The sequence below is a fragment of the Sinocyclocheilus grahami genome, unplaced genomic scaffold, assembly GCF_001515645.1.
Source record: "Sinocyclocheilus grahami isolate Dianchi unplaced genomic scaffold, SAMN03320097.WGS_v1.1 scaffold192.1, whole genome shotgun sequence".
In the NCBI taxonomy this organism is placed as follows: domain Eukaryota; kingdom Metazoa; phylum Chordata; class Actinopteri; order Cypriniformes; family Cyprinidae; genus Sinocyclocheilus; species Sinocyclocheilus grahami.
Window position 1 is genome coordinate 1,031,096 of NW_015505371.1, and position 23,159 is coordinate 1,054,254.

Sequence of the window (23,159 nt, forward strand, 5' to 3'; positions counted from 1 at the left end):
CGCTTGCATCATATTTGATTATGAAGATCTTGTGGGTAGCGGTGGGAGCCCTTCCCTGTGCTGCATCAGTGTGCTGTTTTCAGCTTGACTGTGTCTGATGGCATGGTATTGTAGGCTAGAAAATGCTTCTCCACTGGTCTTGTCATTATTATTTATTTATTTTTTAGTTATACTTGTTATATCTGTTAAATCTTTTAGATACTCAATGATTTGTATGCTTCCTCCCACACACTTACATACAATGACACACACACATGCTCACAATCACAAGAATACATATACAGGAGTTATCAGAAAGATTTTGAAATGTTTCTGATAACTCTATATAAAAAGCTATCTGGATATATGTTCGTTTGTCCAAGTGATTCTGTATTTGGCACTTGTGAATATTGTCACATTCCTTACTTGCATAATAAAAAAAAAAAGAAAGAAAATGCTTCTCTATTCGATTGTGTAACTGCTTTTGTTACTAAGCCTTGTAGCATGAAGGTCACCTCTATTGACAGTGTTCCATAGACCAGGTATGTCAGTATTATTAGGGTCCTTTTCTTAACCTGCTGCTGTGGATTAGCTCTGACTCACTGCATTAGCTCTGTGTGCACCTTGCTATCTGGTATTACTTCCCTCTGATGCTTAGATGCGTAAGACATTCTCATGAATAGGGCTGCATAAAGTTACTTCTAGTCAGAACCAGGGTAATGAATGTCTTTGTTCATCACACTCGAGATGGTAATGAACACAAATTCGTTTTGGCTGAACATTGTTTCCTTGGCAACCATGTGAGCGATAAATAGAGCATTTTGTCATTTTAAATCCTGTGTCTCCACATCTACTGTAGTGACGGTCATCATCATTAACAATGTAGAAATCAAATGTGATGGCTGGTTCTTTTTTCTTTCTGGTGCTTTTATGTACATTTAAATGTTCTTTAAACTCAAGCCTATAGTTATCTTTTGTGCATCTGTTGCCATGCATTGCATTGTATTATAAACTACAGCTCTAAAATTAAAGTTTAAAAGTCATTCATTACTAATACACACATTCCTAGATCATTTAAACTATCTTTTAGTTTTATTTTTTTTTTAAACCAAGAAATCGGCTAATATAGCATCACAGCATGATTACATGTATGACTAGATGTGCAAAAAAATAATGTCAGCTAAAAAAAAACTATTCATGGGACTTCATCCGTATTTATCTTTGTGCATTTGCAGCATAGAGGTTGTGCGCTTGACATGCGCAGCTAGTAATTAGCACTACAACATTTGGTATCATCTTAACATCCAAGGGCAGAAGTACTTCAGCTGAATCTAATGAAAAAATGCTTTTATTTTTCGGTAGCTGGTTCATTGAGCTGCATTGCGCCTCTTGCTATCATTTCCTTTTTGTTGACCGCTTTGATCAGGGAGTGGATGAGGGATGACTATCCTTGGTGGCTAATGGAGCTTCGGCCCTTTGCTTTAATATAGTTCATTTTGAGAGACTTGTTTTGAAGAGATGTGTCCGTTCATCCTCTGGGATCCCTGAGAGCCCTGAGCTCTAAGGAAATGATGCAGAGGGAAAAAAGACCCTTTTTCGTAGACTTGAAAACAGAGGGAGCAAATTAACGTTTGGAGCGACTGCTATGGTACAATAAGAAATCCTCTAAAAGTATTAGCCCATTTTCATCTGGTCTCGGAGTTGCCATTTCTTTTGTGTGTGTTCGGTGACTTCCTGCAGGGTTTAAATGAGCCTTCGTAATTGGGAACATGGCGTACAGTTCAAGCGCAAAGTTGGGACTCACAATATCCTCTCACTTTCCTATGTTCATCTTAGTGTACTTAAATCTTGTTAAATCATTTCTGTTATCATTTCTTCAGACAGACCTCTGCCACGTAGGGCCGCAACCAAATTAAAAGTGACCTTTGGAGTTAATAGCTTCATTTCCCAGTGAGTGAAAAGCCTTAGAAAGCCGCTGCATCTGAAGCCTCTGTAGTCACAAAGCCTTTTCTCTTACACGCTCTGTCTGGCCAAGAAATGGCTGTCCTCTATAAATCATGTTCAGCTTCAGCCATCCTGCCCCCGACTCCCCAACAACTTTCCTTTTTCTCCATAGAAAATGCCTATAGGCACAACATCGGTGGACCAGTGGTCAACAGCTACCCGGAGGGAGTCGACCAATCGCTTCTCTTTAGCTTAAGCCTGCAGTAAAATCATTAAAATCAATTCTGTTGTCTGGATTACAAAACCTTGAGATTTACAAAAGATATAAAATCTTTCAACTTTGAGGTAGCAATCACAGATGACACACGAAATATTGTTGTTCAAGTGTCTGGATGGATGAATAAATGTATTCTTTATAGAAAAAGCTTTAAAAATGGCTACATAAAAGCTGATATTCACTGTGCCTGATGTATTGGACTCCCAAGATTAGGCATACAGTAACAGTCGGGATATTATTTATGTTTTTGGTCCCCTTCATTCTGCACTGGAAATTGGTTTTCTTCCAGCTTGCGCTGCAGTACTTTTGCAGTGCACAGTATATAACACCGTTGGGTAGCTGCTGTGGCATATGCTTGCTGCCACCCTCACACTTTTGAAACCTCCAGAGGCTGCGGCTGCAGTGTTATTGAGTAAATCACTGGTTTCTCTCTAGGCTGTATAATATACCTATATTTTATTTAATTTTGGTTATTTGATATTTATATTTTAGATAATTTTTTTAATACTTTTTTTTTGCAGCTTCGGTATGGGCACAATTCTTTCTCTTCCTGGCCAAAGCTCAGTTTTTACAGAATTATTTTCTCAGAATAATACAGCTTTGGATGAAAATCAGTAATGTGGGTTCAGAGTGACTAACTTGCCTTTTCATTTAATTTATTTTTGGAAGAGTATTTCTAGAGCGTCTGAGACCTCAGTAATTTCCCACTGGTGGTGTCATGCATCAGCACCATTTTACATTCTCTGCTCACCAAAAAACCTTGGAGAATATAAGTATATATGCTGCACTTCACTTGAGAGGAGTAATGGTCACATGTAGGGCTGTCAAAATGGCTTAAACTAAATTACAATTTTTTACTTAAATATCAATATTCAAATTTAAAAGGCATAATTTCAGTTAGGGGGAAAAAAGCTTTTGGCTTCTCTCCTGAGGCCACAAGAGGGTGCAACAAGCAAAATATTATGCACATTTCTTCAAAGCATAATAAAATAACACGACTATCTTTGAAAAAAGTGCATAATGTTTCAAATGTTTATAAACCTTATATAAGTTATAAGTTGCTTAAACAATTAGAAACAAAACAGCATCATGCATGTATGTATAGTTTAATACAAAGGACTGAAAACCAATCACAAAGAATAATTTTTTCATTTAAAAACATGAGATGCAGTGGGATGGGGAAAATCGCCATAAAGTCTTGAGACATGTATTTTAAAAGTTGAACTTACATTAATTTTACATAGCTCTCTAAACATGCGGCTCTCTTGTGCGAGACGCGAGTGCAACGGTGATCGATGTCCCTCTAGAAAATGCGATAAATATGCGTTCTGTGTGAACGGCTTGGTTTCGGTTTTGATGTAAACAACATCTGAACAACGTAGCAGCACCGCATCTAGTGGGTTCAACTGGATAGACTAACAAAAGCATTAAAATGCAATGACACTTACATCGTCGCATTTTGTGCGCCACTGATAATACTGCCTGACGCACACCTAAAATTCGAATGCAATGTTTTTGCATTCGAATGTGGATTTTTATTTCAAATTTGACGAATATTCGAAATAGTTTTTTTTTTTTTTTGACAGCCCTAGTCACATGTAATTCTCCTACACAACTTTTGTGCTGGTTTTCTGCCACCGTCCACCAACCTACCACTATTTAAATCGTATTTAAATCAAGAACCAGTGGACTAGATAATCATTTTCAACCAATGTCAATCATTTTGTATTTATAATAGCATTTGTAAGCTGATTTGAACACTATTCTGCTGTGGGCTAGAGTTGAATCTTGGTCATGCTGTTGCGTTTGATGCCAGTGATTCAGGCCGGTTGATATCTCGGTTTAGCAGGGCAGGTGAGTGCCGGGTTATGATAATGTTAATGATATCAGAAGCCATTTACTTCAGAAGGGCACCTTGTCTGAAGCCCAGACCAAATACCCTGAGTGCAGCATCCTTAAAAGCCTTTCAGCCATCTCTGTATTCAGCATGTTTGATATATGATAGAGTTTCTACAATCCTTTGTGTAGAAGATATTTAAAAGGAAGGCAAGTATACAGGCAAGTAAGACCTTGGGTACCTAAAGAGCATATTAGACCAAAACATTTATAAATTGTAACATTTTTATTTAAAAAATATACGTCTTAAGGGGAAAAAAAAAGATCTTTTCAGTTGGCCACATCTTTACCCACTATACAGATATGAAATAGTACATATTACAATACAAAAGGAAAACGCGGGGCTTTGGGGAGAGGAGGCTGAGAAGCATTCATTTTTGCACAAAGAAGTTTTGGGGTTGGCCAGAATGAGCAGCAGGACTTCAGCGTATGGCAAGATACCCCTCCCCCGGAAAAAAAAAAGTTTACAGGAGTGCAAATGGGTTCATGTTCAGTATTTTTTTGTGATTGGTTATAAGCTATATACTGGTTATTTTTTGGGGGGGGGGATAGTTGGTGATGTTCATGTTTTCTTTAATGCAAGGTGTTTTTGAGGAATGCAGAAAGCAAAGGTCAGCTTCACTAAATCCAAAACAAAGCAACACCATTGGTGGAGGTTCTTGGCTCAGTAAATGTTAGCTGTAGTTTTCCTCATTCAGTCCAACAGCATTTAAAAAATGCATTTTGTAATGTTATTTCTCAGCTACTCCTCTGGCTGGATGGAAAAGATCAGCTACACAGACCTACATTCCTTTTCTATTTGTCTTTACCAACAAAATTGTGTTTTGCAGGGTTGGAGTTAGTGAAAGAATTTTAGCAGCTGTTCCTCACTCATGGTATTTTACAGCACCCTCTAGAGGACAAATTTAATCAGTCTTTTCAGGCATGCTTAATTTCAGTATTGGATAATTACCCACGTTTTTTCTACTGTCATTATGTAGGTGACCAAACAATGGGTTTTGATATAAATGCCAATTTATCAGATTTTGAGCTGTCCACCAAAAACCTCTGCCTGGATATGACTACATGTTTCTTTATTTTTAGCCTTTTATTCTTAAGCTATATAGCTTGATGACGGGGTTTTTTTTTCTTTCAAAATACGCAATAAGCCTCATTGTGGCGCAACTAGGGTGGCGTTCAGAGCTTTCCAGCCCTTGCCCAGGGTGTTGTCAATCAATGTTTTGTCATGCAGTTCTTTTTTCCTCTAATGGTTTCTGTACCCTGATTTAGCCTCAGTCGGTGGCTCCTAAGATGCTCATTGACTTCAATTAGATGCTAACCAGTGTTTGTGTTCCCTGTACCCCCTTGTGCATCCCTGCTCCCAACTCCTGATTGCAACACAAAGAGCTTCTGCAGCAGCGGCGGCTTTAGTTTGATTCTAATGTCTGTCTTCTCAGTGCTGCATACAAATGTTTCCTGACCCAGCCTCTCGCCGTCTTCTGCGTGCTTTCCTGAGAGCTGCGCTACAATTTACTTCAGCTTTTCTCTCTGTTACTGTTTCTTTAGTGTCCTTGGTATGAACCTGGATATTTCTTGCACAGACGAAAAAGGCCTTTGTCTTTATGGGCTAAAAGGAGCAAGGCTATGAAGTAATAACTCTCTTGTCTTTTTTTCCTTTTAAGTACTGCTTTTGTACTGGCTGAGGAGGTTGAAACTTGCAGGGCAGAGGTTTTGGGTGATGGAATATTAGATACATTTTCCCTGAGCTTAATTGACTCAATGTTGAAGCTGTCAGGTGTGATTATGCTCTTTGCTGCATTCGAACAGTGCAGCAAACGTACGCTTGTATTTTTAGGAGGCAATTGTCAGTGTCCTCTGCATGCCTTCTTTTTCTAGCTCTTCCCCACTCCCTAGGAAGGTGTTCTCGCTGGTGTTTGCTTCACAACATTCTTTGATGGTCTCTACCATTAATTAATGATGCAGTGATCTAAGCAGCATTGTTCTATCACAGTGAGGATGTCAGTGTTTGGAGCCATGTTATGTAAGAATATGTGCACAATGATAATTGAGGGATTGCCTCGGTTTAACATTTTAGTAAATTTCTGCTGAAGTCGTAATAGAGGGAGCTTGTTCGGACATTTTGATAGAACCAGTGCAGGGCCATATTGGACCTTAACCTTTTTACACAAAATGCTAGACTTTAAGATTGCAAGGAAGAAGACCGAGTTTATTGAATTTAACCAAATGCAAAAACGGGAAGGCAGTTAAGTGTTCTCATTAGTTTAAATTTAAGACTGGATCAAAGTGAAATGATCATTTCTGACACATAAGGAAGCCAAATAATGTGAGTGGGTTGAATTCCCTGTTCAAATTTCATTATGTGGCTCAATTTGTAACACTACTTTTTTCAATTTAGAAAATGTGAGTTTAAAAAATATGCTTTGTGCCCATGTTTTTTGTTTTGTTTCCTCTCCCCAAAAGTGAATGTGTGAGTGAGATCTATAGTGTTGCTAACGTGCACCAAAAGTGTTTTTTTTCCCTTCCCTTTTAAATTTGCACTGCTCAGCATATGTAACACTATTTTTTCATGGAATAAAATTTCACCATTTATCAGAAGATATGTCATTTTATAAATGGTTTTCTGGAGCACAGGGTTCCAGGCGGTTTGGCTATAGATTTCTCATTTCCTCTGTGCTGCAGAATACATAGTACACAAACTGGTGATGCTGTGACGCATCCAACCTTCCTCTGCTGAGATTGATTGCCACAGCTAGATATGAACCTTTGCATTTGTATTACAAAAATAAACTTGATTTCTCTATATTTCCTCTTTTCTAATTTATCCCAGTCATCTCAAGCTTTCATAGATTTCCAAAGCTAACAATTTCAAAGAAATATTCTTCATACAAACTGAAAAGGGGGAGGGGGAGGGGGGAGTCCAAAAGCAAACCCTCTTTCTTTTGAAATGGACAAATGGTTAAATCCAGAAACTGTAGGAATAAATAGTTTATACTTCACACTCTTTGTAAGGCAGTTGCTGACATTTGCACTGCCCATAGCCATTGATGATCACAAGTGCACCCTCCTCATGACTGGGCTCGTACTCGTTATAGGGCACCTGTGTGGCCAGGTCCGCCATTGGCTGCCTCTGCTGGGTCCTCATCTGTCGCCGATTTTGAATGGCCGAGCAATGGCGTATCCGCCTCAGAGTGGGAGGGCAGCATTTTCGTGATATGTACACTACAAAAATGATGAGAAAGAAGGAAAACAACAGAGCCATGGTGCCAATGATGACCCTCTGGGTCAGCACTGTGTTGTCCATTGCAGAGTAGTCCTCTGTAATGTCTGTCCCCTCCACTGTCATGGTAGTAGCGAGGGCAGTGCGTGGGGGTTGTGTGGTGGTGGTAGTAGTAGTGACAATCGTAAAGCTCCCAAAATCCTCTGCATAGAAGTCTTGCGTAGGGGTCTGCATATTTCCGAACAGGGAGCTTGTGATCTCTGGGAGCATGGCCTCTGTGCTGGTACTGGTCAGTATGACTGGGGCTGAGAAATTTTGGCAAAATTGGAATCCGTAAACGGCATCCAGTATTTCCTCACCCTGTGCGTACTCAGGACTGTGGCAGAGGATAGAATGCTCCCATCGACCCTTAAAGGTGATCAGCCAAGTGGCTAAATTGCAGATCCGTTTGGTACATTCCCAAAGGTTGCTCGAAAGCCCAATCACATTTAGGGACTTCCACATATCCATGGTTTGCGTATCGAGGCTGGTCAGTTTGTTGTTATCCAGCATCAGGATCTTGAGGTTGGGCAACGTCTCAAACACGTCGGGGGTGAGTACACGTATCTCATTCCCAGTGAGATCCAGTTTCTCCAGAGTTGTCCATTTCCATTCCATGGTGCATGTTAAATTGTTTATCTTGTTCCACTGAAGATAAAGGAACTGGAGGGTGACCAGTCGAGGGAAGTGTGCCAAGTTAATCTTGGTCAAGTGATTGTGTTCCAAATGGAGCTCCCGCAGCTTAATTAACCCGGCAAAGCCGTTCCGGGCCAGGCTACGGAGCCGGTTGTTGCTCAAGCCAAGGTATTCCAGGCTCCGGCAGTCCCAGAAGGCCCGCACAGGCGTTGTGCGCAGTGAGTTTGACCGCAGGTGTAGGATCTGAAGTTTCCGGAGCCCATGAAAGAGCTCAGGCTCCAGAGCTGTCATCTGGTTGAAGGAGAGATCCAAGATCTGCAGGTTGATGAGGTGGATGAAGGTTGTGTTTGGCAGCTTGGTGATGCGGTTTGAGCTTAGGTTAAGGTCCTTGAGCTTGTACAGTCCCTGGAAGGCATCCTCATGCACAGTGGTTATTTGGTTGTGGTCCAGGTGAAGCCAAGTGAGCTGGGTGAAGCCAAAGAACTGGTCTGAGCTGAGCTCGCTGATGCTGTTGTGTCTGAGCGAAAGTCCAAGGGCCCCTTTATCCACACTGTCTGGGGGCGCCAGGAGCCCCTGCGTGTCGCAGTAAAACTGCAGGTCTTCACATCGGCATTTCTGGGGGCAGGTTGTGCATGACACAGGAGGGAGGCACAGTAGCATGCTGATCACACAAAGTGCCGCTGGTGCTTGTCCCACCAATGGCCACCTTGAATGGAAACCTGGGTGGGTTTAAAGATAAGAAAATAAACTGGGGGGGAGGGAAATCTAATCTCTGCAGTACACAGAAACGTTCCCCCCCCATTATCATTGAAATGGCATTATCATGACACTCTCTCTGTATTTGTCAACATAGTCAATGCAATCTGCTAGTTGATCCAAGAATTTTAAGAATGTTTAAGGGGAATGTTCAATGACTTGCACTGATAGTTATGCTTAAGTAATTTTAATGCATACATTATCTATTCATATGTTTGAACTGTAGTATTAGCATTTTATTCACAGGTTTCATTTAATTTTTTTTCCTATAATGCAGTTTATCATTCAATTTTTTCCCCATGCCATTTTGCCGTAATTTTTTTTTTGTTGTAATTTTTATAAAGTGGCTAGTAAGTTATATTTTTCTCCCTTTTCCTGCTGCAAATTACTGCTTGTTAAATATTATAAGTCTATTAAGTAAAAAAAGGAAAGCCGCTTTTTAAATATATAGATGTTTCTAGAGACCCTGCCAACCACTGTCCCCCCCTCCTATTCACTACATTGCCTATTCAGGTCCAGACTCTGTGAATAAAAGGGCTAACTTACCCATTCTTTTGTGTACATCGGAGGCTGCATTCAACTGTCTTTTTCCGCAGACTTTTGGAGCAACCAGATGGAAGAGAAATCCACAGAGAAAAAAACCTTTTGGGTAAATACAAAAGGAATCAAGCTCTTGAGAAATAAAGAAGTGCTGTGCCCCCCCAGTTGAACCAAATTCAGGAATTCCATGTCCTGGGATGCCGTTTTTTTCCTCTTTTGTCCGGTCTGACCTTTTTTCAGTCCTTATATTTAATTCCCAGATTAAGAAAAGACTAACGTTATTTGCCTTCCAAGAATCCTTAAATTTGAAGTTGATTTGCATCCAAAGCAGCACGGCTGAGCAGATCCCTTCGTCTCTTAGCTGCCTTTTTCCTTTTCCACCGCAGTGATGTCAGCTCAATTGGTTAATTGAAGATCACGCATTCCTCTTTCATTGCTCGAGCTCCTTCATCACTAACTTGTTGATGGCAGGCTGAGGCTGCACTTGCGACGCCAGTTCCATGTGGCTCTGCTGTGTTGTGTGGAGTTCTCTGCACCGAGGAACGGGAGATGCAGTGAGGGGAAAGGCAGAGGAGAGGAGCTGAGATGTTATTCTGTGCTTTTGTTGCAGCCACTCACTGCTACAGAGTGCTGGCAGGCTGGCGTCGATCACCAGTGCAGTCTCTCTCCCTCCCTCTCCCTCTCTCTCTCTCTCTCTCTCTGGTTCGCTCCCTGGCTCGCTCACTTTCCACCTTGCACATTTGCACAGTGCTTTGCCGTTTGATTCAATGCACCCTCCCCCTCCCTTGCTTTTTTTCCCCTCTGGTTCTTCACAGTCAGAATATTGATAACTGCAACGTGTTGCAGCAGTTCACAGCTGAAATTAACAATTACATTAAATCTTTGTCTGCTTCCTGTCTGGTCAGGTTCTATATTTTGTTTGTTTGTGTATATATATAGATAAATATCGATAGATGTATAGATGGATATAGATAGATAGATGTATATGTATAGATGGATATAGATGTATAGATAGATAGATGTATATGTATAGATAGATATAGATAGATAGATAGATGTGTGTATATATGTATACGTGTATGTATGAATGTATGTATGTGTATATATATATATATATATATATATATATATATATATATATATATATATATATATATATATATATATATATATTCGCTCCCTGGCTCGCTCACTTTCCACCTTGCACATTTGCACAGTGCTTTGCCGTTTGATTCAATGCACCCTCCCCCTCCCTTGCTTTTTTTCCCCTCTGGTTCTTCACAGTCAGAATATTGATAACTGCAACGTGTTGCAGCAGTTCACAGCTGAAATTAACAATTACATTAAATCTTTGTCTGCTTCCTGTCTGGTCAGGTTCTATATTTTGTTTGTTTGTGTATATATATAGATAAATATCGATAGATGTATAGATGGATATAGATAGATAGATGTATATGTATAGATGGATATAGATGTATAGATAGATAGATGTATATGTATAGATAGATATAGATAGATAGATAGATGTGTGTATATATGTATACGTGTATGTATGAATGTATGTATGTGTATATATATATATATATATATATATATATATACACACATGCATGCATGTATTAGGGATGGAATGGTTCTCGGTAAAAAATCGAACCGTACGGTTCACCACACACAGTTCGGCACGCACTGCCGCGGTTCAACTGAAAATGACAACGCATTTGTAATAATGTTTGTTATAAATAAAAACATGTAAAACAAACAGGGTTCGGCTAATGTATGTTTCTGTTGATGGATTCTGGCTTCCCAGTACATTACAACAACAGCGATGGAGAAATAAAACAAATGTGGACAAACCATTCACTCTTGTTCAATGCGAGTGCCGTATGTCGGAATGTGAGCAGTCATTTATGCCGTCATCATGCTGATAGCACGCGTGCACAGGCAAGACCTGAACAGCACACGTTGACATTTGTGTTTAAACTAAACTCATTTAAGCCTTGCCAGTTTAAACATTTGAGACTCGAGCTTACACGCAGTGAGAAGATTTGTGCGTGCGCTCATCCGAAGCACGTGAACCCGTGCCTCAGAGCGATTGCAAATATTAAGCTCTCTCTGAAGTATTGTGTTTGAATGGATAAATTCACACAAAAATGGTCAAAATGCCCGTCTTGGTGAGTATCCTAGCAGACATAGCCGGCTGAAAGTACTGTATCAGTGCACTGGATCAGTGGATTCTCTTAAAGTGACAGCACTTTCTTAATATTAATCATACAGCAACAACAAGGAAATCACTCACTGGTCTTGATTAAATAGCTTTTGTAACTTTTTAATAAAGATTAATCTTTAATTAACTAAAAACTAATGTTAGACCTCAGGGTTAAAAAAAACCCTGAAAATCACGGTTTATTTTATTTGTATCTTTACTCTATTGAATTTATTTGTGCTGTTGCTTTGTAGTTAGATTATTCTTATTTTCTTTATTTTTATTTGACAGTATAGTCAATTTGACAGTATAGTTTTCCCTACATAGCTCATACCGAACCATACCGAAACTGTGACTCTAAAACTGTGATACAAACTGAACTGTGAGTAAGTTTAACTGTTCCACCCCTAGTATGTATGTATGTATGTATGTATGTATGTATGTATGTATGTGTATGCTTGTGATGAAGCTGGGTGATTTACTACTTTGTAGTAGTAAATTAAAATACATATTAGGTGATTTAGAATGATTTTGTTTGTGTTTTTACTTTGATTACGTGTTGATGAATGAGTTTACAATATAATTCAGTTGGCACAGGAAGCTGATACTTAATTTGATATACGATGACTTGCAATCAGATTGTTCCTTCTGCTCCCTCTCCCTTTCGCTCGTTCAGGTTTTCAACACGAAACGCGTCACAAGCAAACCGACGTCACAGAGACCTTTTCTACTCCTGTCGATCTGCGGTGGTGGGGACAGAGTCTAAATGCTGGACTTAATAGAGCATTCACACTGCATAGCCCCACAGGAGATTTCACTAAACATAAGACGTGCACAATGTAGCTGTTGTCTGCATTTTTCTCTGCTGCTCTGTCTTTGGCTAATTTTTCTTCATGTGGGTTTGCTGAATGTAATGTAATGGAAATGAAAACGTTCCTTTTTTTAATGAAATCAAGCCTGACGTGTTGGATGACAGTAGGGCTGGCTATCGTTCAAAATTTTTCGATACCGATACCTTGACTTCGATACCGGTTCCTGAACCATACTTTTTTCGATACCAATTTTATTAAATCAATTTGAACAAGATTACATTATCTAAAAAAAAAAAAACTTTGGTTTTATTTTTCAGCTTGTTGATGTTTATACAGACACAAAGACTCTCCTGAGCCACTGCACAAAGGAACAAAATGTAACTAACAAAAAATCAGTGCAAAGAGTTTTAATAAAGCTCAAATAGTCTTCAGTTTACACATCTGTTAGCTACTTTTACACTAGTGTGTGTTTGTTTTAAAACGCCTAGCTCAGACAGAATCGTCATTTCTATTAATTTTCCACTGATTTACTGATAAGCATTAGCAGTTTCTAGCGCTGTCTGCCTGTGCTCTCTCTTCCATGATCGCTGCTCTGACTCAGAGGTTATAATATATTTAATTTCATCAACAATACATGGCCAAAACACACAAATACTTTTCAACTAAATTAAAATGTAGTGAGCGTTTAATGAGTGATTGAGTCGTTCATTCAAACGATTCGTTTAAACGGCAGATTCATTAGATGAATATGCATGGGCTAATGAAACTTTGACTCAACCGATTCGTTCAAAACATGCAATGAATCGACTGGTTGCTGTGAGGTGCGCTGTGTTCCGCCTAAAATGTAAGTGACCTAATATTATTGTATTTGCTTATTGAACTGTTTATAGAACTATTAAACAGTCGTAATGGTGAAAACGGTGTGTGATGTTGCCTAACTAACTATTTTAAATATAAAAACTTTCCATTTTTAATTTTTACCTCAGGATGCTGAGTTTCTTAGTGTTGCGTGTGTTTTGATTTCTCCTGGAGAGGCTGTGAGCCTCGCCTCAGCAGCGCAACCTTATACTGTCAATAGATACCCACTATTCGACCACTTACTCTAAATGTAATAAAATCAGAATAATATTGCGTTTTGGTGTTTACATAGTTATTTTTGGTTACTGATGTTGAAACGCAGTGGAAACGCCAGTAAGACGAGGATCGTTTTCATTTTAAAACTAAAACGCACCAGTGTAAATGTAGCCTTATAGTGTAAATGACACATTCACACTAAATCCTCACGTGTGAGCCACATCTCTGAGTGTGACGCGGACCGACTGTGCAGACCTATCGGTGTATTAGGCTATAGTAAGATACCACGAGCAGACTGCTCCGTACGTTTTCGCATTGCTCTCGCGGATGTCAAACACTGATCGATCTGCGCCTCACTGACGTTGATGAGATTAACACCTTCGGTATCGAAATTTGGTACCGAACGACAAGACGTTTTTCGATATTCGATAGTGTCGAGGCAATTCGGTCGGTGCCAAAAAAGTATCGAACTCGATACCCAGCCCTAGATGACGGTCTATCGTGCTTACTGGCTAAAAATGGATGAGAAAGAGTATGTATTAGCAGATCAGAAACCATTTTTGATTGAAAACCACCATTTTGATTCCAAAATAACTTTTTTTTAAATGTCATTTTATTGAATATTTTATTAGTTTGTATTTAATATTTTAATAGTATGTTTTTGTATTTGTTTTTATATATCTCATGTTACTTGTTTATAAAAAACTGTCAACTTTTTTGTTTGCTCACAAACTTAAAGGGGTCATATGATGCTTTTTTTTAAAGATCATTATTTTGTGTATTTGGTGTAACAGAATATGTTGACATGCTTTAATGTTCAAAAAACACATTCTTTTTCAAATACTGTACATTATTGTAAGTTCTCTATGCCCCACCTCTCTCAAACGCTTTGTTTTCTACAAAGTCCCTCCTTCCGACAAGCGCAGTCTGCTCTGATTGGCCAGCTGACCCAGTGCATTGTGATTGGCCGAACACCGCAAGCACGCGTCGGAAATGTAACGCCCCTTACCATAATCGCGAGCTTCATCTTTCAAAATAATGTCAGAGTCGCATGACAGACACAGTGATGAAGCTGGTATGTGTGCAGTACACAAACCACGGTTAAGACGGCTGACTCCACTGTGATCTCTCGCTCTCTCTCGTTCGCTCGCACACACACACGATGCGCAAAACTCCGCATTTGAACAGTCAATAGCAACTAATAACAAAACAGTAGCTGATTCAGAAGCGCCAGATTGCCATAGCAAAGTCAGAATTACCTCCTCTCCTAGGTTCACGAAACGGTCGTCCATAAAATGCATTGCTGCTCTGTTGTAAGTAATCTTAAAGATTCCTAAATGCATCTACTTTCAGAAGGCCAAATAAAGTGCTTTTGCTTTCACCTAGAAACACAGTGTCTCCCTGACATGGCTGCTTCAACACTAACTGCGGTTACTGAAACCACGCCTTCTTTCTTTGAGTGCACATTTGGGCGGCATTACACTAATATTGCCACATAGTGAGGTAGATATGTGGGGGCGTGTTAGAACGAGCCGTTTTAGGAGGGCGTGGCAGAGTCTTAAAGAATACCTCTTTGGTTTTGAGACTTTAGTCTTTGCAACTTCAGGGATCTTATCTATGCACAATCAGATTGTAACACTCCAAAGAGAAAGGAAAACTTGAAATCGAATCATATGACCCCTTTAAAAAATCAAGACATTGCAAAGACATTTTCTGAATTCCCCTTTAAAACGATGCTGCTACCGCCATCAATGTGCTGCTTTTGTAACACATTCTCTGCTTTCAGTAAATTTCAAGACGAATTATTGCTAGATGTCAAATCGCCTGCTGTGAAAAATTATTCCTGTTATGTGTAATTGTTGGTCTGTTGTAGTTGGACTCTTTGCATTACGTGACTTTTTTTTTTCTTCCAGAATCTCATGGAATGAGTTGTATTTAGGACCTTGTCAAGTTAAACAGTTTTTGAATGCGACTATAGGTATCTAAATGTAAATGTGACTCTAAACCAGCCCATTTATACAAATCTTTCTTTATTCAGATAAGCCACTGTCTAGTTAATTTTCCAAGTGTGTAGCTTGGCAAATACTTATTTATTTATATCGTTTCTCCTGTGCACATGGTGACTGGGTTGTGCTAAAATTGCTTTTGTGCCATTGTACCCACTGTGCTTAATTTGAACATTTGTGTTTCTTTTTTTGGGGTGGTCACTTTCTAAAATGACCTGGGCCATTTTGTCTGCGTATGATTTATTTGTTTGTCGTTTTTCTCCATGGGTCATATTACTTCTTTACAGATGCTTTTCTCACTGGTGTGTAATCTGCCCTCAAGGGATGTCTCTGCTGAGGAGTTTTAAAATCTTTTTTTTCTTCCACCAAACTGTGGGGTGATTTGTTCATGCTGAAAGCACAGCTCTACCTGACCATCATTAACTATATGTGTGAAAACACCACGTAAACTAGTGTGAGGAGTCAAGTGACTGGCCAATTAAGTGGAGCTCCTCGAGGCAAAATCAATATTGAGTGATCCAAGTCATTTTGCCCTCCGGGGGAATATGCTATCATATAGGTAATATCCGTCGAGTTTTCTTAGTTGCGCTGTGGATGAATGTACCATTTGCGCTTATCTAGGTAATTTTTGTTCAACTCAATGAGCAACTGATCTGAAGGTTAGTGATTTAGAATTGACAGTCCCTCACCATTACACTGGAGAGTCTACATTGCTCTGAAGTGCTTTCATCCAACTGGCACAAAATCAGTAGGGTATTAAGGCCGATGGCGTTCACTTGCCTCCTGCCATGTACCACACAATGGGGTGAGGATGTAGGGGGGGGGCGAACTGCCAGTGCCACTGCCATATTTCATTGACTGTCACACTTGTGCTGCTTGTGCCTCTGTGACGGCCTTCCCCCAGGCTTTTCCCTGTGTTGGAGATTTACCTACCCACTGCACATGAGCAATTTTTCTGGGGCATGTGAGTGAGATCCACTCTCCCAACACTAGCCAACCTGGCTTGAAGCGCTGGACAAGTGGACGCCTTGTAAAGTGTGGAAATTGCTCAGATTTATCTCCGACATAAATTGCAATCATTGTGTTGGCTAACATGTGAACTCTGCTTGACCAGGCTTAACTCCTCCTGTCTACCTTCCTCTGAACTTTGTGTATTGTTAAAAGCTGTCTGACCCATCACATAATGGTTTGTTTTTTAGATGTAAGTGCCTTACTTACATTTTAATATTTGAAGGTTGGGGATGGAAGAATCAGACTGTAACGTAGTTTGTAGATCGGGAAGGAGGCGGCGGGAACCGGCGAACATTTAAACCAAACTTTAATCAAATAAACAAACACAAAACGAAAGTAAAGCGGCAGCCCCTTGCGGACGACTGCCGCTCACAAAACACAAAATAAACTCCAGGCCTGGTCCTCTCTCGTCCGACACTGTCGTCACTCCTCCCTTTTATCCTTCCGGAGCTCCTCCGTGAGACTCAAGACCGGTGAGTGGTGCAGGTGTCGCTCATTAATTACTCAACCGGCCTCGCTCCGTTCCCACGGCTCTCAGCCCCGCCCCCACTCATCACACAGACACCAGTTCAAAAGAATTTGTCGCATTTTAACTAATCTTTAAATGTGCCTATGCCCTACAACCTTTTTTTTTTTTTGTACTTTCACAACAGGAGAGCTATTTGTGCCATGAATTATTTCATGGATTGCTTAAGCCCAGCTCAAGAATGTGACAGACAGACAACTGTATTTTTGAGCTGAAAAATGTATCGGTGAAAGAATGTGGGCGGGTGCCTCCTGACAGTACCACAAGTCACGTTAGTCATACGAAACAATAATCGCCAAAGGGGGGTAAAAGAACCTAAACTCCTACAAAGTTTTTAAGAATGGAATGAAATGAAATGTTTGCCACAGGGGTTTGTTACCATCTAAGTGACTCATGCTGTTTAACTTTTTTTCTTCCTCTGTAGAAAATGCATCTTATCCATCATATCTTACAAGTTTGTCTTGTCCTTTCAGTCCTCAGCTTTAACTCCCACCTGTCATTTTTCTTTTTCCCTGCGAGTCTGACTATAACACGTTTAAATGAGCCTAAGTATATTTTCCTCTGTTTGTTTTTATCACAGGCTGGACATAAAGAGAAGAGCGATGCCCTGAACACTGCCATCGACAGGATGACTAAGAAGACCCGTGACCTGCGCAGACAGGTCCGTTCACCTTGAAGCAGTGCACAGAATCACATTTATTTTGATTATAGATGTCAACAAGAATACTTTATGTCCTTCTCCATAATAATAAATCATAACTGTCCCTCTTTAAATGCATGATATGTTTACATTACGTATTAAAAATGAATGCACCAAACCCAGGTGCTCTGAGTGATCATACACTAGCTAAGGGTTTGTTTTTTTGCGTATTCATAATTTCAGCTGCGGAAGGCTGTGATGGACCACGTGTCAGACTCTTTTCTGGAGACCAATGTTCCACTGCTGGTATTGATCGAGGCTGCCAAGAATGGTAATGAAAAGGAGGTGAAGGAATATGCCCAAGTTTTCCGTGAGCACGCCAACAAACTGATTGAGGTAGGCACCTGTTTTCTGCTCCATAAAGTGCAAATTACTGTCCCTCGTCTGTTGCAGATTTTAAATTCTGGAATTGTTTAAAAACAAATGATGGAACATTATTTGTACTCCTCCAGACTAGCTATTCTTTTTGTTTAACATGGCATCTCGAAGAGAGCACACATGACTTGAAGCAAACTGGTGATTGTAGGTTTGTTGTTTTTTTAAGACATTTGTTGACATTTTTTGTAGTGTTTTTTTATGTATTTAATTCAGATAAGCCCTTTAGGGGTTTTGTTGTAGAAGTCTGTTGAAATGCACAGACCAGTCCTGATCCAAAATTGATTTTGTGCACTGTATCTACTTGCTTTTGTAGTATTTGTGACTAAAATGAAACAAAATGTGAGTTGTTTCGCCATACTAAATTAAATGAAGAGATGAGTCAGGATAGACAGCCTAACTGATTATGGTGGTGGACCACTGAGTGCATCTAATTTTTTTTTTAAACTTTCATATTTTAGGATGCTGTGCTTGAAAATGGGGTGGTTTAAGAGACTTTTCTTCTCCGAGAGGGTTTTGGTATGCTGACAGCATGCTTGAACGTGCTGCAGAGAAGTTGCATCTCTAAATTCATCCCCATCAAAGCATCGCTTTTGTAACAAATTCGCCGCCTACAACAGATTTCAAGACAATTACTGTCAGACTTCAAATCCATTGCTGTGAGCAATGTTCCCATTCTTATGCATAATCTGTATTTTGTGAGAACTATAATAGTTCTGTGCAATTGAAGTTTTTAAATATTTTGCCTTATTTGTTAGGTCATTAGATATTTGTAGAATGTCTGTCAGTTCCCCTATTGAAGAGCCACGCCCTTCAACATGAGCCTGAAACATGCTAATTATACCAGATACTACATGAGAATAATATATCAAATTCTTTTATTTAGTGATTTATGATTTACAAATCACTAATTAAAAGTGCCTTATGCCACTCACAGAACAGAAAAAATAGAAGCTGTCACTTCCGCAAGTAGTTAGTACACACTTGGAGGGTAGAAACTTTCCATTCTGATTCCAACATTCAAGCTTATGTAAAAACGGAATAAATTTTAATCGATAGTCAGCACCATCACTATTTATGTGTGAATGCAACTGAAGTCTCTCTGTCATGACTGCTTGATTCAAGTCAGCGTGTCACAGCCCTTTTATCTTTTATGCTTCATCTTTTTTTGTGAAGTGTCAGACAGGAGTCAAAGTTATACTTTATAGTGCGGTACAAATGCAGTAAGGCTGCTGGGTTTACAATGCCGCAGCCAGGGAATCACTGCATTTATATGGGCAGTCACAACTGTGAATCACATTTTAAGCTCAGCCAAAGAGTGAAGCTCCTTTGAGCCCAAGGTTAAGTGTTGCCTCGATGGGGAAATGCGAAACAGCTGGATTTCCAGTGTCTTATTGATGGACTTCACAAGAAATCTGCATTGTCGTGTCTGTTTGCGGCAACCGTATTCATGACCGATAAATAAGTCTCTTGTGGTGTTTTATTTTCTAGATAGATGTTTTTCATGCCGAATCACTGGGGGTTTTATATCTCATGCTCGCATTGGCAGGGCCAGTGGCAACTGACAGAAATGTTAGCTATCCTCATTAGTTTTTCAAATATGTTCATCTTAGTCCCTGTGGTGATACGTCATCCACCGACATTTCAGACTGACCTCTCCCCACAGGGGGCAGGCCCTGCCCTTGTGTGACACGCTGCGTACAGGGGAAGACTGGTGAAGGAAATCAAAGTGAAGGGAAAAGGAGGGGTAATGAGTAAAAGCCTCAGAGTCTCACTGGGGGCTAAAGATAGTCAAAGCACAACACATCTCCAAAAAGTCACATCCCTCTGGCTCTTTCCTCCCTTTCTCCTCTCTCTCACACGTTTTTCATTGCCTTGATTTGACACCAGCCAGTGGTCGCACCATATGGATTCCAAACTTAATCCAAACATGGATTACATGAACAAAGCATGGGCTCATTTTTATAATTGCATTTGAGGGGCATTTTCAAAAGATTGTGGTTTGTGTACTTCCCTCACTTGTGCCGAGGCAAGGTCTGTATTTGTCCTTGAATATGTTAAATGCAAGCTGCTACATATTCATTTTTTTTAATTGTTGATGTGTGATAGTATAATCGCACATCTTTGACTGCACAGGTAGGAACTTTTTTGAAACTGTAAACAGCTTAGAATTAAAGTTATATTACTTGATGAACATATGTTTTTAACAACAACAATAATAATGATAATAGTAACTTTTTGAACATTGTCTTTTTATTGATTTTGCTACCTTAAACATACTGAGACTTTGTGCCTAAAAAACACCTGCTACCGGTAAAACAACTATAATGCACAGCTTCTCGTGACGTATTTCTTTAGTATAAAGCAAATTACTAATGCACTAAGCCTATATTCCAGCTGTGTAGAGTCAGGTTATGCGTGACCTCGTGTTGTCTGCTTTGTGTGTGGAGGGTAGGTAGAGGGGTTTTTTTTCGGTTGGGGTACCCCTCGGTCCGATTGCGTTCCGGGGGGTCCCCCTCGGTCCGTTTGCCGCGGGACCCGGTGCGACCGCACCAGTTGCACCCCCCTAAGGAAGGCCCTGGGTACTACCCTAAGGAAAGCCAAATTTTGAGCAAATAGATCTCTATTAATTCATGTGCATCCATGCCCTCATTTTCTTCTTAGTATGGCAGTGACGCACAAAGGAAATGGGTTATAGTTTATAAAACTAGAAAATGTAATGTGTAAGTGAGCAAAATATTCCCGTGTGCATGTGAATAGCAAAAGTCTATGTACTGTATGTATGCAAGAAAATCAATGAAAAACCCCTGAAAAAATAAAAATATTTACAGATGACTGTGCTATATACCAAATATAAAGCTGAAAATTCTGTATGAACCATTTGTTAAATATGGTCTGAGAATCTACTGAGAGGTTTGTAAATTTGATTCTGGAAAAGTATGATCATATCAGAATAATTTCTGAAGGATCATGTGACATTGAAGAATGGAGTAATGGCTGATGAAAATTCAGCTTTGCATCACAGGAATAAATTATATTTTCAAGCATATTAAAACAGAAAATAGTTTTTAAATTGTGATGTTTCACAATATTAGCAATTTTTTTCTGTATTTTTGATCAAATAAATGCAGCCTTGACGCGCATAAGAGACTTTTTTGAAAAACATTAAAAATCTTACTGATCCCAAACTTTTGAACTCCAGTGTAAATTAGTGTTGTGCAATATGCTCCGTAGTCGTATCGTCCTATCATCAGCCTGTGAGATCGCCGAAACACAATATTATCATGCTAATTTATTTATTTCTTCACTATTTATTTCATAGCCGGAGAGTGGTCCAACTCCAGCAGCATAATATCAGTGTAATCTATTAACTAAATATATAAAATATTTTTAATATGACTGAATTTGTATTTAACATAATTTATTAGAGACATTGTAAGTTACTAATTATAATGATTACATTTCCTCAGTTATTCAAGCAGCAGCTACAGAACACGAGCAAATAACATCATCTGACTTTAGTCTAGCGTGAGTTTATGCGCTTAAAAAAACACTCCCGTTATAATCAGTGAAGCTATCTGCACTGTATGTTGAATAAATCTCTTAAGCCCCATTCACACTAGGACGCTGTCACTCGTGTCGTCGGAAATTGCCAGCTCTCCATTGAAATTAATGGGATTGTGTCGCTTTGCTGTTGCTTGTAGTGTGAACGGGGCTTTATACTTGCATCACACATACATCTGCACTTTGTTGTTTGTTTATTTATTTTAGTCATTTAGCAGAGGCTTTTATCCAAAGCGACTTATAAATGAGGACAACAGAAGCAATCGATTGTAGTCTTAAAACAACTAAAAACAGATCCAAAACTAAAAGCTAAAACTTTATCAGTTTCAGTAATCCTAAAAAAATCACTGCCAAGCGTACATGCTAAAAAACAACACCTTACTTACACATAGTAAGAAATGGTTATAAAAACTGAAACAGAATTGAAACTAGTAGTAGGAAAGAGGAGAAATAAAAAGTGATACTTTATGATGAGAGAAATCACAATAAAGAGCAGAATTCAGTCAGCGAGCGTGTGCACTGAACAGCAAAACTCCTGTGTTTCAGCAATGACTCATCTGAATGCCTCTGATTGGCCATTGCATTCATAGTCAACAAAATCGTGTGTGATTGGTTATAATGCGTAACACTGTAAAAATGCAGAAAAAGAAATATGATGGCACAAATAAGCCCTAATATCAATTGGATAGTATTAGTAGCCTATCGTCAAAGGCATCAGCCACAGGCGATATCTCTGACTATCGTCGATACACAATACTATCTTCTATCAGCACAACCCTAGTGTATATGTGTGTTTTGTAGTTATTATAAGATTATTCTTTAAATGAAAACCTGCTTTTACAGATGTGACCCTGGACCACAAAACCTGTCATAAGGGTACATTTTTTTTAAATTGAGATTTATGCATCGGAAAGCTGAATAAATAAGCTTTCCATTGATGTATGGTTTGTATGGACAATATTTTGACGAGATATAACTATTTGAAAATCTGGAATCTGAGGGTGCAAAAAAATCTAAATATTGAGAAAATCGCCTTTAAAGTTGTCCAAATTAAGTTCTTAGCAATGCATATTACTAATCAACATGCAGGAGTAAAAACAGTAGGAAATTTACAAAATATCTTCATGGAACATGATCTTTACTTAATATCCTAATATCTTTTTGGCATAAAAGAAAAATCGATAATTTTGACCCATACATTGTTTATTTGGCTATTGCTAAAAATATACCCCAGCGACAGGTTTTGTGGTCCATGGTCACAAATGTGGTCCACGTGCCATAAACAAGTGAGATTTATAGTGTAATTTAGGTTTTTTCTTCCTCTGTTTAGAGTTTAAATATGGATGTAGTTATTGCTGTAGAGAGGCCATTTCATTTGCAGTACAGTGAAGCATCAATGGCTACGACAGGGATGGAACTGCAGCCAACTCTTCCCTCCCCTCACTGTCTTTTTACTCCTGCAGAAGGCATGAAGTTGACACTCTTTAAGGGCTGTAAAAAGTGCCAGCTACGTATCTCCTCCACTCACTCACTCACTCACTCACTCACTCACTCACGCACTCACTCACGCACTCACTCACGCACTCACTCACGCACTCACTCAC

At 39.4% G+C, this 23,159-nt stretch overlaps 2 protein-coding genes across 2 annotated transcripts in view; one reads left to right on the plus strand and one right to left on the minus strand.

Moving 5' to 3' along the window:
• The window catches only part of LOC107594905 (catenin alpha-1-like), a 140,156-nt gene that overhangs the window by 67,037 nt on the left and 49,960 nt on the right, over positions 1-23,159 (plus strand). Inside the window, exons 8-9 of the mRNA XM_016285119.1 lie at positions 17,497-17,577; positions 17,800-17,952. Of these exons, the coding sequence (XP_016140605.1) occupies positions 17,497-17,577; positions 17,800-17,952 (234 nt within the window). The remainder of the gene's footprint in view (positions 1-17,496; positions 17,578-17,799; positions 17,953-23,159) is intronic.
• On the minus strand, positions 6,998-9,977 carry lrrtm2 (leucine rich repeat transmembrane neuronal 2). The gene is made up of 2 exons (XM_016285105.1): positions 9,291-9,977; positions 6,998-8,707 (listed from the first exon to the last, which is right to left on the minus strand). Exons 1-2 carry the CDS (start codon positions 9,604-9,606, stop codon positions 7,083-7,085), a joined length of 1,941 nt encoding a protein of 646 aa, XP_016140591.1. The 5' UTR covers positions 9,607-9,977; the 3' UTR covers positions 6,998-7,082.

What these genes read in the sequence shown, in the direction of transcription:
- lrrtm2 (XM_016285105.1), bottom strand. Translation starts at nt 9,606, where the DNA reads ATGCAAATCAACTTCAAATTTAAGGATTCTTGGAAGGCAAATAACGTT. An exon ending in CGATGTACACAAAAGAATGG is followed by an intron (nt 8,708 to 9,290) that starts GTAAGTTAGCCC and finishes AAACCCACCCAG; the next exon opens with GTTTCCATTCAAGGTGGCCA.